At 40.7% G+C, this 22,152-nt stretch overlaps 2 protein-coding genes across 2 annotated transcripts in view; one reads left to right on the plus strand and one right to left on the minus strand.

Annotated features, from left to right (window-relative positions):
- Positions 1–22,152, plus strand: part of egfem1 (EGF-like and EMI domain containing 1) — a 54,544-nt gene that overhangs the window by 17,406 nt on the left and 14,986 nt on the right. The window contains exons 6-23 of the mRNA XM_085429561.1: positions 3,052–3,174; positions 5,358–5,483; positions 5,736–5,858; positions 7,345–7,467; positions 8,072–8,209; positions 8,382–8,504; positions 8,810–8,932; positions 9,010–9,261; positions 9,424–9,552; positions 11,427–11,555; positions 11,952–12,080; positions 15,764–15,898; positions 16,264–16,398; positions 17,436–17,561; positions 18,929–19,060; positions 19,357–19,485; positions 19,573–19,704; positions 20,022–20,150. Of these exons, the coding sequence (XP_085285687.1) occupies positions 3,052–3,174; positions 5,358–5,483; positions 5,736–5,858; positions 7,345–7,467; positions 8,072–8,209; positions 8,382–8,504; positions 8,810–8,932; positions 9,010–9,261; positions 9,424–9,552; positions 11,427–11,555; positions 11,952–12,080; positions 15,764–15,898; positions 16,264–16,398; positions 17,436–17,561; positions 18,929–19,060; positions 19,357–19,485; positions 19,573–19,704; positions 20,022–20,150 (2,436 nt within the window). The remainder of the gene's footprint in view (positions 1–3,051; positions 3,175–5,357; positions 5,484–5,735; positions 5,859–7,344; positions 7,468–8,071; positions 8,210–8,381; positions 8,505–8,809; positions 8,933–9,009; positions 9,262–9,423; positions 9,553–11,426; positions 11,556–11,951; positions 12,081–15,763; positions 15,899–16,263; positions 16,399–17,435; positions 17,562–18,928; positions 19,061–19,356; positions 19,486–19,572; positions 19,705–20,021; positions 20,151–22,152) is intronic.
- Positions 12,120–15,230, minus strand: LOC146693721 (EH domain-containing protein 2-like). Its single transcript, XM_085429562.1, has 6 exons — positions 14,804–15,230; positions 14,506–14,682; positions 14,294–14,391; positions 13,490–13,902; positions 13,226–13,390; positions 12,120–13,119 (listed from the first exon to the last, which is right to left on the minus strand). Exons 1-6 carry the CDS (start codon positions 15,022–15,024, stop codon positions 12,559–12,561), a joined length of 1,635 nt encoding a protein of 544 aa, XP_085285688.1. The 5' UTR covers positions 15,025–15,230; the 3' UTR covers positions 12,120–12,558.

The following is a 22,152-nucleotide window of genomic DNA, read 5'->3' on the forward strand; positions in this document are numbered from 1 at the left end:
CTGGCCTCTGTAGACCTACACATGCATCTGTCCACACAGGCAGTGCTGATATATTATAACAAGCGTGCCCTCCCAGTTCATCTGTCTTCTTTGAAAGAAATACGCTGAGTTAGCGGCGCGCCCATTTGTTCCTAAAAGCTACAGGTGTGAACAAATGCTCCTGATCTTTGACCTTTAAGACAGGATAGTGTCACTCTAACATTTTTATGCCTCACAGGTTGCTGGAGAAGTCAGGAGTGAGCAGCATTAGCAGCATTAGCAGCTGTTCATTTCTTATTTTAGGGGCTTTTGTGTGAATTTGCGTGAAAGTACAACCTGATACTTACATAGCATTTTTCACTTGCACCAAACACTCATAGACTCACACTCCAATAGATGCATCAAGGGCAACTTGGGGTTCAGTATTTCGCCTAAGGACACTTTGACATGCAGGTTGGCCAAAACTGAAGCACCCTGAAGATTTTGGTGAGAGAACTTGCTTTGAGTTTTTGGTTCTCACTAAAATGGGCTCTTTTAACATTCAGACTACCTTTTTAAAAAAAAAAACAAACATTCTACCTCATTTGTGCCACTAAAGCAGTTCAGCAGCATGTTAGTAGGGCTGCTGTTTCGCCTAATTGTATGTGTTAGCTCAACAATTCTGCTGTCACATGATATGACCTCCTGACCTGTGACACCTCCAGCCCTGCATGCACCTCACTGTGTGTCTCACGCTGAAATGATCTCAACTGGGGAAACCAATAAGCAACCTTGACAAACTTTTTTCTGTTCAGCTGTTTTGGATGTTAAGCATCATTCACAATAGCAGTCATACAAAAGAGCCTTGTTTCAGTGGCACACACCTTACGAGTGCAATGTGCAGTAAATATTTCTAACATCCATGTATATGTTCAAAGAATGGGGCAAACCATTAGGAATTTCTTTAGGCGACTATAGTCTTGCAATCACTTTGGAGAGGATTGCCCACATGGGTTTGCCAGATATTTAAATGTGTAGAAAGCAAAACACAAACACAAATAAATGCACACATAAACTACATGAAAGTGATTTAGTATATTTGTAGTACTTAGGAAATTCTCTGACCTCAGAGAAACCAGAATTATGGTTGTGTTGTGCATGCTCAAATAAACTGAACCACATGTTCCTGGGAAAAATACAAAAAGAAAACACAAAATAAAACTTTATTTGGGCAGTCATTGCACACACAGGCCTAACAAAGGAATTAGTGTAATCTCAAAAAGTCAGAGATGACAAGCAGGAAGAGTTTTGGAGGATCTTATGAGCACCGTCCCCAATACGTATACGTGAGTTGAGGTTTCAGGTTTTTGGCTTCAGGGCTTCCTTCTCTCTGACACACACTATAGGAAAAACAGTGAACAAATGAATCGTGTGCAAAGAGCATGATAAACCACTCATCACTCACACCAAAGAAAGTGTAGTTGTAAAAGTCTTGATGATATTCACCGTTTCATCGTTTTGTTCACAGGAGACATAATATGCAGTTAGCTCTTAGTGTTTTTCTTCACTAGTAAAACTGAAGGAGCTGATGGGGGAATAAGCTGAACAGCACACTTAATAATTAACATTTTAAAGCATGAGAAATTGGAGCTTAAAATTGGTTAAAATTACACAATTACACCTCTTTATTCCACAATCCCGTAAAATTGCGTTATTCATTTTCTGTTATTTGGCGTGCGTCAAACGAAATGTTTAATTAGACCACCTCAAAGCTGGGTGGGACTTTTTTTTAAAATTAAGGATGTAATAAATTCCTTGTTTCTAAAAAGCTCATTTTAATCCTTCATTAAATTGAACGCTGTTCTCTCACAACTGACCACAGTTACAGGTGTCTCATTCATGAGCAAAGCGAAAACTTTTAATCAAGAAGCAGAGAAACTGTTCCATATTCATCACTGTGATGGCTGCAAATTTCATATTTGAATCAGTCAGAAGCAAGGCGTGGTGCATGCAGGGGCGGATCCAGAGAAATTTTCTTAGGGTGGCATGAAGGTGGCAAAGAAATCAAATGGGGTGGCAAAATCAAAGCCTCCCCCCCACCCAAACACATATGCACAAAACAAAACGACTACACAACAGAACAGCTACACAAGACAACACAATACACTAAGTATACACTCCACACTAACCATCACAAATCTCCCACATCTAAAAACTCTCTCTCACACACACACTTGCTCGCTCTGTCTCGCTGCTGTTACAGTCACTCCCAAAACTTTTCCCTCTTCCTAAACAACCAAATTCCATATGTTGACTTTTTTTTGAATTGGTCGACATGGTGCATTTGTCCACCGATAGGAAAGCGGTGGCTTTTCCCCCTTTCTTTACTGTTTTCGCGCTGTCCTTAGAAAACGCTTAAAACACACACACACACAAAAACCTGACGACAGTATTTAGGAAAAAAAGCGTGGCTTATATATATTATCATAACTCTGGATTTACTGGCCTGTAATTAAAATGTAAAAACTTTGAAGTCTGAACTTTCAGTGTGGGTTGAAATAGAAACTCAGCGTGGCTGCAGCTTGTTGCTATGTCACCTTAAAATAGTCATGTGATTTGGAGGTGCAGCGTGTCGGTGGACCACAGAGGGTTCATAACACTCACCTTTCTTCCATTTCCAGAGTGTAACATCCAAACACCTGTGTAAAATCCGAAATTCCCATGTTGTTGTTCAAAATGTGCTCTGGCACAATCATAAGCATGGCTTGCTACTGAAAGCAAGAAAAAAGCCGGTCCTGCTATGGGCTGAACCATTTGTTAATGTTGCAGGGCGGGAACACTATCCAATACATTCAGTTTTAGCATTTATATTCACTGTTGACTGTAACTACACTCAAACTGTTAATGCTATCTTATTTTAATAAACAACACTGTCATATGCAAAACTGGGGTGGCACTTGGGGTGGCAAGGGATCATTTTAGGGTGGCACTTGCCACCCCATGCCACCCTTCTAGATCCGCCCCTGGGTGCATGAATACATATAAATATATATCTGTATGAGGTATGCATGCATTGCATATCTGTGTGTTCAGATGTAGATGAATGTGAGGAGCTCAATGGAGGATGCCAGCAGACATGTGTCAACACACCGGGCTCCCATCACTGTGAGTGCAGTGAAGGCTTCCGCATGCACTCAGATGGTCGAACTTGTATCGGTAAGTACTAAAGAAAAGGATTTACAGCACTTGTGGAAACTGTTTTCTATCTACTCCTCCCCACACCGTATTTTTCCCACATTAATAATTCAGGATTTTTTGCAATCATTCTCTTTGTAATAAAACAGATAAAATACAGTTTTTTAAAAAAATGGTTTGAATTTATTGCACTTTTGAAGGATAGCCTGACATTCTGAGAATTTGCTTGTGAGCTTTCTTTCCAAGCTTTTGATGGGAATATTAATGTCAATCTCACCATATTTATTTTATGAAACTTAAGCAACAGATCATCTGGCGATCAGAGCCCTTTACTACACGTTCATGACATTAGAAAGGTTATGCCATACAAATACTTAGGATACACACTGATAATGCACTTACTCGGAACATGGATGTAGAAAGTGTGTATACGAGAATCCATCAGCATCATTGTCTCTGATGTTTTTAGTGTTTATGGCAATATTTTGTCATTTATGCTTAGGTCTGTGTGCAATTTTCGTTTTTTGTTGTTGCCATGATTTGTGTTGATCTTATCTTATCTTATCTTATCTTATCTTACCAAGAGTGCAAACTGGAGGCATAACTGACATGTATACTTTCTCAACTGCTGGTTAACACAAATCTGTAATAAGTCCGTAAACAACTCAGTGCTTTTAAACATGCAGACATGGTCAAGATGATCTGCTGAAGTTCAAACTGAGCATTACAATAGGGGAAGAAAGGTTGTTGGTGCCAGACGAGCCAGTCGAAGCATTTCAGAAACTGCTGAGCTGCTGGGATTTTCCCACACAACAATTTCTATTGTTTACAGAGAACAGTTCAACAAAAAGAAAATATCCAGTGAGCGGCAGCTTGCTGGGCGAAAATGCTTTCTTAATGTCAGAGGTCAGAGGAACATGGTAAGACTGCGTCAAGCTAACAGGAAGACATTAATAACTCAGATAACCAGTCATTACAGCCACGGTATGCAGAAGAGCATCTCAAGATATGAAAACTTGGACTACAGCAGCTGAGGATGACAGTGGGTGCCATTCCTGTTAGCTAAGAGCAGGAACCTGAAGCTACAGCTCACAATAGATGTCTGAAAAAATGTTGCCTGCTTAATGAGTCTAGATTTGTGTTGCAACATTCAGACGGTAGGGTTCAGACTGCGGGTGTTGGCATAATGGTGTGGGGAATAGTTTCTTAGCACAACGCGAAATCGTAATCCCAAAGTCGGTGATATCATGGATGTGGAGCAAATGTGTGACGCTGTAACATGAACCAAACTCTCTGTGGAATGTTTCCACCACCTCGATAAATCTGTGCCACAAAGAATTAAGGGTGTTCTGAAGCCAGGATTAGCAAGGTCTACATAATGAAGTGGCCAGTGAGTGTTCAGTCCAATGAAAACCAGACTTCATTGGTAGCAGTCACTGAACACAGTTAATGCCAGAACTAATTTCTTCACTTTGGGTTTTGTACAAATGTAACAAACAAATGTAGTGAAAAAAACAGAATGAAAGCGTAGAAGCTAGAGCTTCATTGAATAATCCTTGTGAGAAATTCAGACACAATTTAAAAGGAGAAATGCAAGGCGGTAAAGTACTTTTACCCTTTTAGGACCATAAAATTTGTCATTGGAGAAAATCGGTACATCTCTGTTTCTATGTATGTCCCCTAATGCCCTCAGTTTCCAGCTGCAGCTTTGTGTTAAAAGATAGGTACGGATGCAGAGGGATGGCTAATTGTGTCTGTGGAAGTCATCAGTGTTAAAAGCCTGCCGTTCATTCAGTTTTACAGCCTGTGTCATCATGTCTGTGTTTAGAGCACCCAGAAGGCACACGGCTAATATTCATATTTGGCACGTCATTAAGTTGCAGGAATGATAGGATGGAAAGATCATTAGAAAATAAACTAGAGGTAGTCATTGGACCAACAGGCCTATTGAAGACCTTTTTTTTCCAGTTTCCTGCATTTACTCAAGTGTTTTCCACAATTATACAGCTGTGCAACTTGAGCTGTGAAAGGTATTTTGAATTGCCAGAAAATTCAGTTATATTTATCATCCTTTCTAAGTTACTGAAAACTTAGTGCGACTTTCAGCCCCATTAAATCTGCACTTGAGCACCTGAGCGGATGGGCTTTATGACTTTGACTTTTTTTTTTTTACTGAGCACTCGTCTATCTTCTTTGCTCTTAAGCTGTGAATTCCTGCTCTGTCTTGAATGGTGGATGTGAACACAAGTGTGTGGACACGGGGGACAATCACTACAAATGTGAGTGTCGGAAGAACTACCAGCTGAAGAGGGATGGGAGACACTGTAAATGTAAGTCAGCCTAACTTTTGGTGCAGAAACAGCTGTTAAAGTGGCAGAGCTGTGCATTACACAGCTCAAAATCTGAATAGTCTTCATGGATTTTCTAATGCACTGATTAATTTTACTAGCAATCTTGTTGTGACAGAAAATATATTAATGTGTATGATTCAGATGTCAAGAATACAAATTGTCCTCATCAAACTGTCCTGACCTGGCTTCATTCTGCAAATATATGTATGTGTATGTTTCTCCTCGTGTTAGTGAGGGACCCCTGTGAGGAGAGGAATGGAGGCTGCAGCCAGATGTGTACTTCAGAAGAAGGCCGAGTTCACTGCAGCTGCCGACCTGGTTTTACACTGGCTGGAGATGCCAAGAACTGTGAAGGTGACAAAGCCCTCTCTCTCACTCACATAGCTATAACTCAGATAAGACCTCTGATTTCCTGTATGTGAGAAAGAAAGTTTTCTATGCAGTCCTGTGAGAAACTAACTACACCATTACTGCTTCCCTATAACTAAGAGGGCAAGTAGCAACGAGGCGCTACTAATCAAATGCACTTAATTATTAGATCATTGGCAGGTGTGAGCAGGTCTAAGCATTCAGGTGTGTGTTATACAATACCATTATCTTACCAGACTCTGCAACCTCAGTTAGCATGCTGGATGTTAAAGTTCCTGATTGTTCAGTTACAAAAAGAATGAAAAAGTATGACTTGTCTATAAAAACAACATGGCAGCATGGCACAGAACAATCTGCAAGGCTTCTGGAGCATGCCCTTTGGACAGATAAGACCAAAGGGAAGAGGTTTGGCCATAAAACACAAACACAGGATATCATCACAAAGACCTCATTCCAACTGTCAAGCATGATGGTGGGGGTGTAGCGATTCATGCCTTGCAGTCATTGAGTTGACCATGAACTCAACTGTGTACCAAAGCATCCCATATGGAAAAGATATATATAAATATTATAAAGTTTGTATCTGTCTTGTGTGAAACTTATATGAAAAGCATACAAAAGTGAAAAAAGATATAAGATCCCTTGAAAAATTATATAAATGAAACTTGTATGTTTTGGATACTTACTAAAACAATATATGAAAGTAATGAGAAAGTGGCCACTTTCATGAGTAAATCATGTAAGCCTTATATGATTCACTATATGAAGTAGGCCACATCTTATGCAAGTCTTTTATAAGTTTTTACTATTTCTTTTCCTTATGGGATTGCAGAGTCAAGCATGGCTGAAATTGAGCCATGAAACAGGACAATGAGTCCAGGCACAGCAGCAAAACTATAACAGAATGACATGAAATGAAAAAGAAAATAATCAAGGTCCTGCAGTGGCTCAGTCAATGCCCAGATCTCAACCTAAATGAAATTTTGTGATGGGACCTTAAGAGAACTGTGCATAAATCAATGCCTACAGACCTCAATTAAATGAAACAGCATTCAAAGTAGGCCAGATTCCCTCCGCTACATTGTGAGAAACTCATATGGAAAGTAGTTACTTAATGTTATAGCTAATTGTGGTTCTGCAAGATGTTGAGAGCTGTAATTAACTTTCCACAGGACTGCGCACATCTACTTGTTTTAGGAACTCTGGATTTGGTTGGAGACTTAGCTGCTACTCGACCAAGAAAGTCAGGTTCCAGGATACAAGTTTCATGAACACTGAAATCCTGTTTACCTCCGCTGTTTCTTAATATGATGCTGAATAATATTCTGCAGTTTTGCAATACAGTAGATAAATCTTTGACACAATCAGTGGACTTTTCTCATGCTCATGTGTTTCTGCCTACATGTCTTGGTGTATCTGTTGACATTTGTCATACCAGGATCTAAAGTTTGTTAATATTTGCCTCTTATAGACATTGATGAGTGCAGCTCTGGCCATGCCAAGTGTTCCCATGGTTGTGTCAACATGTTGGGTTCCTTTAGCTGTGTGTGTCATCCGGGTTTTGAACTCGGTGCTGATGCTAAACAATGCTACCGTAAGTAAGAACTTCAGCCTACCTTCCACAAACTGTAAAGACTGCTGAGTGCTTTTTATTATGCAAATAAGAGAACAACTTACATCATTTCAGAATGACTTTGTTGAAAATGTTCTGATTCAAATGTGCCTTAGTTTTTTTATTTTTAACCCCAAAGGGATTTTTTGACTGTAATGGGAATTTAACTAGTAACCTTTCCTTTGCTAAATAAATATGAATACCACTGCACACTATAGCGCAGGCTGGTGCAGCTTGCACATTCTAAAATCATTTTCTTTTTTTTCTGCTAACAACAGAACAAAACGCAAATACCAGGTTACTTGTAAACTGCTCTTTAATTTGAATCACAAAACTTTGCTTGTAAACATTTCAGTGTAGCACACAGGACTGACATGCGTGATATGCCTCAAAATTCAACCGAGTCCTAAGTTATATCCTTTTTAAATCCATCATACTCTCATTAGGTATTTATGTTGAGCATATAAAATGCAAAATTAAATGTGATTTACAGAGTCACTATTAGCCAAAAATGCCCCGTGTCATTGACCCTATATTTCATCTGTGGTTGTGTACTGTTGTTGTGGTTTGATCCTTTCATCTCCAGGCATTGAGATGGAGATTGTAAACAGCTGCGAGAAGAACAACGGAGGTTGCTCTCATCATTGTGAGCATACCACCAATGGCCCTCTTTGCTCCTGTAACCAGGGTTACCAGCTTGACCAAGACAGGAAGACCTGTGTAGGTCAGACCTTCTATACGTGTGTGTGTGTGTGTGTGTGTATCTATATATATATATATATATATATATATATATATATATATTTTGTTTTCACCTGTTTTATTTAATGTTTTGGCTCTGTGCTTCAGTCCTTCAGAAGGATCTCTTCATACCAGCTCTTTAATACTTTCCACAGATAATAATGAGTGTGTGAGTGAGGAGTCCTGCTGCAGCCACTTCTGTAAAAATTATCCAGGCGGCTATGAATGCAGCTGCTGGCCTGGTTACAGACTAAATCCAGACGGTTGCAGCTGTGACGGTAAGGTTGGACTCTTAGCAGATCATCTAGTCTGGTACTTATTAAGGTTTTCTGTGTTGTGGCAAAGCTGTGTATGACACAAATTCTAAAAAGCGTATTTACCAAGTGAGTCCTGAAAAATTAATCCTTTTAAGGCCAGTTCCTACTAGAAAAGGGGGGAAAAAAGAACATTTTACTCAAAAAGCGATGTACAGTCAAGTGCAACTTCTGGATGGGTAGAAAAAAAAAATCCATATCTGTGTCATCTTGCAGTGCTACACTATCTTTTTATATACTTGCACTATGTTTGCATTTTCTTCTGTTAGACATTGACGAGTGTCTGGCAGAGATCTCGGACTGTGAACAATACTGCATCAACACTGTGGGAGCGTACGAGTGCTTTTGTCAACAGGGCTTCCGTTTGAATGAGGACCGGCGCTCTTGCGTGTGTGAGTAACATTTTCAGCTTTCCAAATACCACTCTGCATTTCTTCTTGACATATAACATTGTACTTGGTTTCTTTAGCTCTTTACGGCAGAGAGCTGGAAGAGGAAGATGAAGAAGAGGAAGATGAGGAAGTGCAGCTCGAGGCTGGCAGATTACCGGACCTGCTGTTCCGCAATGCTCCTCAGCTCCTGCAGTACACGGCAGCCTTGCGCTCCCATTACGGCAGCGAAGATGATGACGACGATGATGGTAGTCACCGTGGTGACAGTGAAAAAGTATTAGAGATCCTGAGAGAGCGCAGGGGAGAGCTCAGACTGGAAAGTCACATAGGTACAGTAAAAAAACAAAACCCCAAAACAAGAAAAACAAAGCATGTGTGCTGAGTCTGCACTTTGTGCCTGACCAGATCAATATTATTTTATTACTCTCCTTTTGTTTTCCTATTAAATGTTGATGATCTTCAGGAATTTCCTTTGGAATTTCCTTTTTTAGTGTGTCTAGATGACTCATTTGGGGAGGACTGCAGTGTAAGCTGTGAAGACTGCGTGCATGGAGCGTGCAACGAAAACAGAGACCGATGCGAATGTTTGCCTGGCTGGACGGGGGTCATCTGCAACGAGAGTGAGGATCTTTAAAAGTGTTCTGAAGTGACGTCTTTCCATCATAACACAAACACTGTCCTTCGGGATAAATCATGTGCCACCTGTCATCAGTGTACTGTAGCAAGTTAGCTTAGCATGAAGACTTTGCTCCATCCAGAAGTAATAAAAACTATATGGTGGGATTTGTAAATACTAGGCTATATCTCATTGGCTTATTTTGCACAAAAAATAAAAAAAATTGTGACTTTATAAAAGTATTTCGTATACAAATGACACATTATGACAAAGCCTTAGAGGGGAAACTGGCTCCATATTTACCATTATTTTAAGTGGCACATGATCATCTCCTCATCTCACTTTCAGACAGAAAGGGATGAAGGGGAGACATTTATTTATTTATTTATTTATTTGTATGGGAAAATTGACCAAAGCGAATGAGTCATGTCCAGATCACATATCTGATTCAGTTGTACATTGAACAGTACAGCATAGACGGGCATGCACATAGCCTTGATTGTATCACAAGGCACATGTTTTCCCAGAGCTATTTGAACTGCCTTTAGCAGTATGGTCTAGTTAAAGAAAGATGACATAGCTCCCTGTGTGCATCGATCCAGCGTCATGTATCAAAGCCTGACGGCTCTTGTGTGGGAGGCTGTGTTGTTTATGGGCTCCAGAACACAAGAGGGCCAGGGGAATCAATTTGTCTGCTACTACTGTGGCCAGGACCCACAGCAAGAGCACAGCCCGAGGCCAAGGATGTCCACTACTGGGTTACAAAGCAAAGCTTCATTGTTCCCATCCAGCTCTGTGATTAATGGCTGTCTTTTGGTCTGAACCTGAGGAGGAGAGCCACGTGTGATAAGTCCATTAGAAGCATTCTGAAACGAGAGTCTGAGGGAGGCAGTGTTCAGATGCACACCCTGAAGGTGATGGGCCTGGGCAGCATTTTCAGGTGGAGTAGATGAGGAATATTGCTGCCTGAGGCAAAGATATGGGGAATGGTGCAGTAGGCAACAACATAGGGGGCTATAAGGAAAAAAAATATGGGCCATGTATGGTCTTTAAAAAATGTGACATATAACATTTTTATTGTATGAAGTTGTATATATATAAAAAATATATAATTAACTGGGTTACTCTTTCCCATATCTCAAATAATTGAATTATATTTGAATCATATCGCTGAAGCAGTGTGCCAACTCTTAATACTGCTGTTGAAGCATTACAAGTATTTATGGTGTTTAAAACTAGCTCTCTTTGTTATACATGTTGTCTCAGGATGCCTTAAGTATTTATTTTATTTAACCAGGAAGTCCCTTGAGATTACAAACTTTTTTTCTAGGGAGAACCTGGTCAAGAGGGTACCTCAATACAAAACGACACCCTTGCCTACTGACCTGTTCACTGCCTTTTTCATATATTATTATGATTTCTCTAAATACGTCTTGTCCCTTCATTTATATATTAATTCATTCATTCTGAACTATTTCCTGTTCTTATCCTGTTCCACAGGGTGCTGCCGTTGCTACACTATTTTAAACAATTTCATCCTGCGATATAAAACTGTTGTAAAGAAGCTGCGATATGGAAGTTAAGCAGCAGTTAACTTGATGGATTAGAATACTTGAGCACGTCTTAAACAGCCAGCTGTTTCTTCTCAGAACTGCTAACAAGGCCAGTGAGATTAAGAAAGTCAGGCAAACCCACAACACCAGGAAAGAGAGGACGGAAGCTGAAAGTGTTTACTGCCTAGACCAAAACTCTAGCTTTTGATGTGTTTATTTTCAAATTAAAAAAAAAAAAAATATATATATATATATATATATCTTTGGATTTCCACACTGAACTTTTTTTGAGCCAAAAAAAAATCTTCATCTCCTTTCTCTTCAGCTTGTCCACAGGGGAGCTACGGACAGGCCTGCAACAGCCTGTGTCGCTGTCAGAATGGAGGCTCCTGTGACCCTGTGACTGGCAAGTGTTTGTGCCCCCCTGGGGTGCAAGGCTTGCTCTGCGAGGATGGTTTGTATACACGCATTCCTACAGACGCATGCAACCACCTGGGTCTAGTTTGCTTGCGACCCCCTCCACATGAATTTAACTATGTGATTAGACATCTGTCAGAATGCTTTTATCCTCTAAAACTGACGAGTCATTAAAAAGATTTATGCTAGAAAGATAAGGAAAAAAAACATAAATTAAAGCTTGTTTCATACCAGAGTGATTATCTTATAAATAACTAGATTCATCTTGATATCCCAGGGTTTGGAAATCACTGCCCTGTACTCTGCTTCAGTGTGTGCTGAATGAGTCATTACCATTATTAAAGATGTCTTCTCACAAATGAGGCATGTGGGCTCTGTTGTATTTTTGAATCTAAGCAGGGACTAATTTATTTGGCATTATTCTTGCTCACAGGTTGCCCAAAGGGTTTTTTTGGGAGGCACTGCAGAAGAAAGTGCAACTGTCCCAACAGTGTGCACTGCCATCGTCTCTATGGAGGCTGCCTGTGCCCTCCAGGATTATATGGGCGTTTTTGCCACCTGGGTGAGTGAGAATTGTTAGAGTTCAAAATATTGGTGATAGCAATGTCAATGTTTTTAATGTCACATATTAAAGAAAAGCTTAACAGTCAGGGAATATGAAACTTTTACTGCATTAGCTGAAGAGAGACTGTCCATGCAACTGATAATATTTGCTGTTGTGTTTCCTTATAAGATGACAACAATAACGTAGTTGTCAAAAAAAGTGTGAATAATACTTCAAAATCAAATCATTCATAACCAATAACAGTAAGCTTTAGGTTGTGTCAGCTGTTAATACGTTTTCAGGTTTGCATGCACACACACACACACACACACACACACACACACACACACACACACACACACACACACACACACACACACATACACACACTTCAGTTTTCATAGTACTCAAACTGCCAACATTGTAAAAAATCTGCATTAATTTTACTTGTAATGAATACACGTTCTCAGCTTTCCGTTTCCTTTGGATGACAAGTTCACACCGACACGTCGCTTGCTTCACTTGGCCGTTTTGATGGTGGCACCAGGTGTGGAGGCAGCTCTCTGGGGAGCCAGTGGCCCTCCACTTTCTCCTCGATGAGGTGGACTGCCAAAGCAAACTCCTCATCGTCCAGCATGCCATCCCCGTCTACATCGGACAGCCTCCAGATGTGAGCGAGCACAGAGTTGGGCAGAAGAGTCTTTGTCATCCACTCTTTGACTTTGGTTCCGCTAAGTTTGCCCTCAGTTGGATTGAGGTTGTAGAAAATCTCATCGTATTTGGGTTTGTATTTCTCCACTACCCACTCATCGAAATCTAGCTCGCTCCCCTCGTCTATGGGAGGTTCTTTGAACGGGTCTCTGCTGTAATGCTCGGGCTTGAATGTTCTCAAAAATTCCCCGTCCAGCACTCCGTGGAGGGATCGCTTTCTCTGTTCTTGTTGTTGGATGTAGGGGACCAGCTTGGCGATGTCAGTGCTGAGGAGTTTATCCAAGGAGGCCATAAGGCTCGGTTTTAGCTTCTTGAACTTTGAGAAGTCTTGCCCCAAAAGTTTCGCCTGAAAATGTGTGCAATCGCATGTGAGACTAACACAGAACATTAGAGTGAATGAAATCTAACAAATATGGTATTTAAACAATAATCAAAAAAGTTGTTTTGTTGACCTGCATCTTTGTGCAGTCGGGGAAATCGCCAGCTGGGACACGATGCTGCTGCTGAATCTTGCTAAAAATCACGGGAAGCTGGTAGATCAGATTATGCTTCTTGCTTTCTCTACAAAAAATGGTTGGCATCTCCTGCTTCAGATAGCTGATAATGTGTGCATGAGCCTGTGAAGAAACACAAGGGAGTCATAAAGGTCACCACAGCAGCTGGATTTGTATATGCAAAGTACCGGTTGGAATTTATCATAACGGCTGATTTCTGACCCTCACTAAGCGCGCTCTCTTCACCAGGTCATTCAGCTTGCGTACTGCAGCGTTGCGTGGCAGGTTCCTTATATCGGCCAACAAATCCTCCTCCTCCAACTCTATCAGCTGGTAGTGGTCGCACATCTGCCTCGGCTCTGACCAGAAGGATCCGATGTAAACCCGTAAAATCTCAGGGGTTCGAAACACTTTTCCCAGTGACCACATGAGGGCGCCATACACTCTCATCAGATACTGAGAGTCCACCCTGTCAGCTTTGTTGAGAACCACACGCAACTTGTCCTCATAACCGCACAGGGCCTCGAATGCTCGTGTGAGCTCATCAGAAAACTCCAGCTTATGCGCGTCAAACAGCAGGATGATCCGATCGACACGCTCTGCAAACCAGCGCAGCACTGCTGCGAAGTCATAGCCTGGGGAGAAGGAACAGAAACATAGGGGTTTCATTAAGACTGTATGTAACACAGCCTCACAGCCTCAAGCCATCGAGGAACGTTTTACACATCCCAGAGGTCCTCACTGGTTTCAAGCCATTTCGGTTACACCCACTGAAAAATGTGTCCATAAAACGAAGCAAAGGCTTTTCAGTTCCTCTCAGCTTATCTCCTGCCAGCCCAAAGTCATACTGCTTTCATCAGCTTTGCTTCTGCCTTCAAGTGTTTGAATTTTGCTGGCTGAAATGTTCCTACTTCACTGGGTCTACTACATTTATCACTCTGCTCCCACAGTCCAACATTAATAGAAGCAAAGGCTTGTTAATTTCCTCTGGCACTAAAAGGGAAATTAGAAGACATTCAGCCTCACCTCGGCTCAGTTTTCTTTTAGCAGCAGTCAAGATGCCTGGCGTGTCAATTATGCTGATACTCTCAAGGATCTGATTTGGCATCTGAACACACTGAAACCTGTAAATGTGATGCATTTCAGGATTACTTGATTCATTTATAGGAATAATGGCAAAGCATAATCCTATCAGTACATTATACAAACAGGAATTCTCCTCTGTGAACGCTCATCACCTGTTCAGAAACGAATTTCCAAAAGGGTCGAGGTTGCGAAAGGGCTTTTTCGGGTCCATCGTGAGGGCATTCCCAGGGATGATTCCCTCGACTTCTCCATACATGAGGGCAGTGAAGCAGTCAGTGGTTGGCTCTGGCCCAACTCTGCTACCAAGAAAATCTTGCTCTATGAGATACCTTGAGACACACATGGTGCAAACCAGCACTGTTATCTCCCTTTGTTTAAAACATGGCAAGTTAATGCATGCAGATCCTTTTTTCCCCTTTTTCTTTTTAATGATCCAAGTCCTGAGCTTACCTGATAAAAGTAGTCTTTCCTGTTGAGTACTGACCCATCACCAGCACCATCGGTTTGTTGTCAAAGTCTGCGTCCTCATAGCTTGGTGAGTGAAAGTGATGGAAAGAATAGTATTTTTCTACTGGCAGCAGCCGCTTGTAATAAAGATTCTTCAGCTCCTCTGTCACCATGTTGACGTCCCCCATTGCTTTCGGGGTGCTCCAAAGCCTCCGGAAGGACATGGCGACAGCAGTTTTACTCTTAATTTCTCAGTGTGGAAGCTGCTCGCTCTTCTTAGACCCAACTAAATGATGGAAGAATGTGCACAAGGCATATTATCAGATTCTCACAGCTGTCTGCTTCATCCTGCAGCGGGACATTAGAGAGGGTGGAGAGGGTGTAACTGGAGCCTGCAGCTGCACCTAACATAAAGCCAATATCGAGAGGGACAGGGTGGAGTGCAGCTCAGCTTTTGTTGCTGTGCGGGGACAGTTTTGGCAAGATTCACCCACAGGGATGTAACAATTGTCAGACTTAAAGGTCATGGACAAAACTTAAATCTGCTTATTAAATGCGTTTATATACAAGCAGAAATTAAAGTACTTGCAAAAACAGTCAGAGGAGTCAAAGTTCAATAAATCAGGAGAAACAGGAGGCAGCAGTCACATGACTTCAGCCAGCAGAAATCTATCGTTGTCATAACATGGTGACTGGGTGTGTTTGTTTGGCTCATTTTTAAGTGCATTTCGATAGCAAAGAATGTTTAATTTCAATATATTTTCCTTTTTTCCATGAAATTGTGACCAGCTAAACTTTAGACAACAGAAGGTGAAGTTGGTTTAGTGCAGCATTTCTGCAGCTACAGTTATATAAGTGTCTAATGAACGGATTTTGCGTAGTATTACTCAAACACAAGAGGATCATCTAACCTTCTACTTCCATACTATCAGCCTTTTTCTGTCTGTTTTTAAAACCTCTCAGCTTGTCCCAGGTGGACGCACGGAGCGGGCTGTTCCAAGGAGTGCGACTGTGTTCAAGAACATTCCACCGCCTGTGACCCCAAAACGGGAAGCTGTTTCTGCAAGGCTGCGTATCACGGCCCACGATGTGAACAAGGTATAAAAAGCACGTTTATTCCTTGACAGGAATGAAGTGGTTAAGATTTGTGTTTGGTTACATTTTCAAGCCAAATGCTGAACAGAGACGAGGGCGTATTACTTTCTCAGCTGTTTTAAAGGTTCTAAACATGAACAAATATGTTTCCAGTTGCAGTAATGCATCTCTAATGTGAGCTACAAAGGGGAGTCTTGCTGTTTCCTTGCAGTACAGTTTTAGTATATTAGTGTGTAGAAGAAGAAGAGTTTAGGAGGTTGTCGGTGGTCTTTAACAGTCAAGCTTCTACTCGATGAAGGTATCCAAGATATTTGGTTAGAGACTGCACACCATCTTAATCTTTTATGCATCTGCGTGTCTCATTGTAGAATGCGATCCAGGCTTTTTCGGGCCCGGCTGTGAGCAGCCATGTGACTGTCCAGGTGGAGGGTCATGTGACCCCAAGACTGGAGAGTGCAGCCAGCAATGTCCTGCAGGGCTTCACGGACATAACTGTCAACTGGGTAAGCAAAAAAAAAAATGATTTAAAGCACTTTGTAAAAGCCAATGTAAGAGCGCATGTTCAGTTATTTTGACGTCTAACGTATGCAGTGCAGTTATTTTCAGATGTTTGGCTCGCATTAATAATATCACTCGTTCCTTTTAACCTCTGCAAACGCAGTGTTCTCCACAGAGCTCGATTCCACAGTGCACTCATGTGGTCACAGCTTTTATAGTGAAAGACCGCACAGTGTAATAATGTGTGGGAATTTGTGAACTGCGTGGGCCGGCATACTGACACGTGTCAGCACGCATGCTTATAGTTTGCATAGTTGTTGCTTGTGCAACTGTGTGCCTTTTTCAAAGCAGCGCATTTTGTTATGTGTTTGCTCAGCTTTGTCACATTTTTAATTTCCTGCAAAGCATACAGATCTTTCTTTACTCCTCTATCCTCGCCTCCTTCTTCTATTCATCATTTGATAGCTTTGACTGATTACGTGGATGTAGTAGGTGAAATGCATCTATGAATTCACCTGGTCAGTGCAGGTGTTCTTGTTGTTGCAAACTACACAACTAGAAAGTAGGGTTCCTGTACAGCAGGGTGCCCTCTGGCTGTTTACTCTGCTGGTTGATGGAAAGTTCAACCCTCTGTACTGTGCTCTAGCGTGATGCTGAATATTGCTCAGGAGCCTCTGGTAAAAACATCACTTTATGTCTCTGGGGAGCGGACTAAGATAACAGAGTTACCATGTGTCAGGACTAGTGCACAGTCCAAGCCTAGGCGTGCTGGGTTTGCAACCCAAATAAAAGTTTTTTTTCGTTTTTCTCTAGGTTGTCCATAGCTTAAGTTGCAGGCCAGGTCATGACAGGGGCGATTTAATTCAGTTATTACAGCAGGAGCTTTTGGCAGAGGCTGAATAAATAAGCATCAAGTGATTATGATTTCAACATTTTCACTTGTCCAGCTGCCTCTCTTAATAATTTTTTTCACTGTTGTGTAACCCAGTCTTTTATTTTTTCTCCTGTTACATCATGTCTGTTGTGTATTTTGTGTTGCTAGCCTGCCAAGCTGGAAGCTATGGAGAGAACTGTCTTCTGACCTGTGATTGCAGTGGAGCTCCTTGTGATCCCATAACTGGACAATGCATCTGTCCTGATGGAAAGATGGGACACTCGTGCCAGGAAGGTATTCATTATTGCAATGTCCTATAATAATAGAAAGAAGACAATCAATTATCTTTCTTGTTTGCAGGCTGGACATTTGTTACCCCTCTCAGAGAGTTACAGAAATGTGCAAAGGTTTTGAGCCATCCCTCTTTTCCTTTAATTTGCTGGGAAAAACACAAATAGAATTGTACAAACATTTTTTGCCTTATATACTGGGTTTCCATGTTATGTTTGGACATTTTTAAATAAATCACTGCACCTAACAAACTTGTAAGTCAATATCTTTAATGACGAACTTTAAACAACATTAACTCCCTTAGTCAATATTTCTTTTAGTTTCTTTAAGCAGGCTTCAGGAATAGTTCTCCAGGCTTCTTGAAGGACATTCAAAGCTGTTGGCTGACTTTTGTTCTGTTCTCTGTCAAGATGATCCCACACTGCTTCAGTAATGTAGAGGTCTGGGCTCTGCGGAGGCCAGTCCATAACTGATAGTGATCCATTGTGTTATTTTTCCATATAGGTATATTTTTTATTGATTTACCAGTGTGTTTGGAATCGTTGTATGATTGTACTTTTCAGATGATCTTCCATAGTGGATCAAAATCTCATGTTTTCATAACTCCATCACTTTTTACAAGATCCCCGACCTCCCTCGTACATATAAACAATAATTTGGACCAAAAATGTCAAATTTGGATTCATTATTCCTGACCTGTTGCCACTGATTTTCAGTGTGGGTCTTGTGTAGTTTGGCATAACTCAGCCTTTTTTCTCCCTGTTTTTTTCTTCCATAAGAATGATTTCTTGACTGCCGTCCTCACACTGACACCATTTTTGATGAGGCTTCAGTGATCAGTAGCTTGTTCATCTGAAGAGTCAGATGGATCTTTGGGGTCCTGTGTCAGATGGTTGTTGGATTTTTTTCCTGTTTCTTAAGGACAACTTTCAATTACTGCTCTGAAGTATCATTTTAGGACTCCCACTTCTTCTGCTCACCATGACGATATGGGAAAGGTTTCAGATTCTTGGAGTTACCTCTGTTGGTGTAAAAATACCTTTTGTATTCCTTTCAAACTGTGTTGTCTTTGGCATTTTGTGTAAACTGGTTTATCTCAGGACTGGACTGACAATGAGCTAAAAAGCAGTCAATGACCAAAGAAAAACTTTGAGAGACCTACAAAAAGTCTTGAGCACTTTTGCTCAGGATGACTTTAAAAAAATGACAAAAAAGTCTGAAAGCAAAATATTAAAAAAAATCGTGGATGGCTCAAAACTGCACTTTACTACAATTTCTACAATATTTGAATGTGTATTAAATCTGAGAAGTTAAAAACATAAATACTGCGTACTGCTCTATCAAAGTGAAAGGTACTTGCTGTTTCCCAGACTGCCCTGATGGATTCTGGGGGTCAAAGTGCCAGTCTTCTTGTCCTGAGTGTCAGAACAGAGGCTCGTGCAACAAGCAGACCGGTACATGTGAGTGTGAGCCAGGATTCATGGGACAGCTCTGCCAAAACAGTGAGTTTGCATGAAATTTCTGAGATTAAAACAAAAAAAAAAATCATTTAATAAACCAAATGTGTAAGCTGTAGCTGACCTTAATGCTGATGATAATATATTTAATGAGGCATACAACTTTTTTTTTTACTTATTCAACCTCAAATTTTAAAAAACAAAAACAAAAAATGATGATGTCACACTTGGATTTTGAAATTACTGTAATCTCCTCGACTTGCTTGAACACTTTAATTATATTTAATTATAGAAAGTTCATGACAGAATCAGTTTTCTGATTAATCACCTGTGTTGTGTAGAGTGTCCTGCTGGGTACCATGGACCAGGCTGTCTAACACCTTGCTCTTGCCACCCTGATGCCAGTTGTGACCCACAGACTGGGAAATGCATTTGCCCTCCTGGAAAAAGAGGCCACGATTGTGCAACATGTGAGAATGTAAACAAATGAGACAAAAATAAGAGAATCTGACAGAGTAGCAGAGAAAATAACTCACCCTTCACTGTAATGTTTGCAGTATGTGATCCTGGTTTCTGGGGACAAGGGTGCACCAGTTCTTGTCAGTGCCACGAACAGTCTCTGGGCTGTGACCCAGTCAGTGGTCAGTGTGCATGTGAGGCCGGCTACACAGGAGACCGATGTGAAAAGAGTAAGTTATTGCCTTAGCTACTAAATCATTTTGTATCATTTTGTATATTTTACTAAATGCTGCCACCTTGGGGCCATTTCAGTTACAGCACCACAGTCAGTATTTTTTTGATTTTATGTTTAACAAGCACAATACAGTTTAAATGTTTTATTTGATCCTGATACTGTATAACTTTAGATTTTACATGTTATATAAATCTCTGTTTAAAATGATAGATGGAGACACATGTGGGGAGTCTTCTGGGTTTTTTTTTGGATTGGCATTTTTTTTAGTTGGACAGTCAAGAGACTGTGTAATGTGCATGCTCCAATTCACAGAGTGTATGAATGGCACTTATGGTCGGGGCTGTGCCCAGCTGTGCCAGTGTGAGAATGGAGCCCTCTGTGACCATGTGAGCGGAGCCTGTACATGCTCTCCTGGGTATACGGGCACCTTCTGTGAGAAAAGTAAGCCATGTGTTGTCTCTGATGTTATTTCTAATCTTATGTCTTTACATAAATATATATTGTGTTCCTAATATGCCTGTTTTATGTAGCCCCAACCTTGCTACAGCCATAAAAATCTCAAAAATGTTATTAAATCACTTGTACAACTTTTTTTGGTATACTGGCTTTAGAGTGAAAGTTTGATTTAAGGAACTTTTAATTGCATTATTAGACACAAATGTGGCTATAATTGTATCTTTATATGTACTTTAAGCTATTAACAGTGATTTTGGTTCCTTCTCACTTCAAGAATAAACCCTTAGGATCTTTTTTTTTTCTTAAACCTAATTCCAGAAGTAATCCACGTTTTGAGATCCGCCATGTCCTTCTGCCTCCCTCGCTTGCAGCTGCATGTGAACAAAACTTAGTCCATCCCTGAGAAGAAATGAAAGCCTTTGCAATTCCGGTACTCTGGATAACCATGCAACATTATTCACTATTGACTCCAAAATATGTCTGTGGCAGTCCCGTCATAAGCGGATGTCTCATTTTAATAGAATGCCATGTCGATCCTCTTTAGCTAAGCAAAGTAATTTAAATGTTTCCCTGCAAACTTGAACTGATCAAATCATGGATAAACACACTCCTTTGATTTTGTTCTTGTTTTCAACTGATGCCTCCGGTGGACTGTTGTGTTTATGAGATTATGATGCATCTATCCATCCATCTATGCACTACATTGCACGATTCGTCAGAATTTAGTGAACCTTGCACACAATGATCACCTACTGAGTTTTTGCCTAAATCATGCTCAAGGTCAAGTTTTATGGGAACTTTTTAGTTTTCACAAGAATCACTTCTTTAGTGAAACCAGATTTGTGTGTCCCATGTATGACTGTCTGCAAATTCTCTTTATTTTTATAATAGCTGACCAGTCTCAACAAAAAACATACACAAAGCAATACCATGTGATGGGTCACATGGTGAGCTCATGACATCACTGATGTTCTAGATACGCAATTGAAGCCAAAGTGGAGAATATATCACTTTCTCTTTCTTGAGGATTTAATGTTTTTCTTTGCTTTATTTGACATAATATCAGCATATATTAGCTTGAGCAAGAGGAAGTTGCAGTCAGTTATTTTTACCATTAATAAATTATTTTAAAAAGCCCCAAATCACTACCAATATAGTTTGGCCCATCATTTTTTTTTATCACAAATGTAAATGTTTTGCAAAATGTAATTCCTGATTCTAGTTTGATGTAAGATTATGGCATTAACACTTTGCGTCTTTAAAACGGTCCACACTGAACGCTCCGCTCCATTCCTGCTGACATTTTTATTTTTCATCACTAGAGGGTGTTGCAGGACATTCTTCAATCTTTTCTCCAACTTCAGTGAAGCGTCCGCCAAATCCCGCGACTCGTCCCGCTGTCCTTATAATATCATGAGCGAACCATTTCAGAATTCCAAGATATAATTTGTATCAGCATCCTGCCATAGCAAACCTTTCACATAACAAATATTCACCTGTATTTGTCCTGAACTACAAGACCTAACGACAGTCTGAGAGTTTTAACGATGTAATAGAGTTGTTTTGACTTGAAGTGGCCTCCTGTTATTACAAAGCAAAAGATTTACTGTGACTGTACTACTAGTTCCAGAAATTCATAGCGCCTCCCTAGTACACAGGGCATTGTAAATCACAGCCATGCCACACCAGAGGAGAGCTTCACATCCCTAGTCATAACAGGTTAATGGCTGCAGTCTGATTGGACGTTGCTGTGGAAATGGAGCTATCACTCTGACTAGATTTTAGTTTCTGAAGGCCCATTCCCCTCAAACAAAGGTGTCCAGTTTCTCAGTGTTCTAATGAGCCTCTTCCTTCAGGAAAAGCCAGGCCTTGGCTTGACAACGTAAAGACCTCTTTACTTGATCGGTTTCAAAGAATTAAAGGGAACAAAATGACTTCTCATTAGAACTTAGATCTTGTTATTCACAAAAGTAGTTGGCTCCACAAG

This window comes from Copadichromis virginalis, linkage group LG14, assembly GCF_057382275.1.
Source record: "Copadichromis virginalis isolate Kocher_CV1m ecotype Utaka linkage group LG14, C_Virginalis_male_GT1.1, whole genome shotgun sequence".
In the NCBI taxonomy this organism is placed as follows: Eukaryota; Metazoa; Chordata; class Actinopteri; order Cichliformes; family Cichlidae; genus Copadichromis; species Copadichromis virginalis.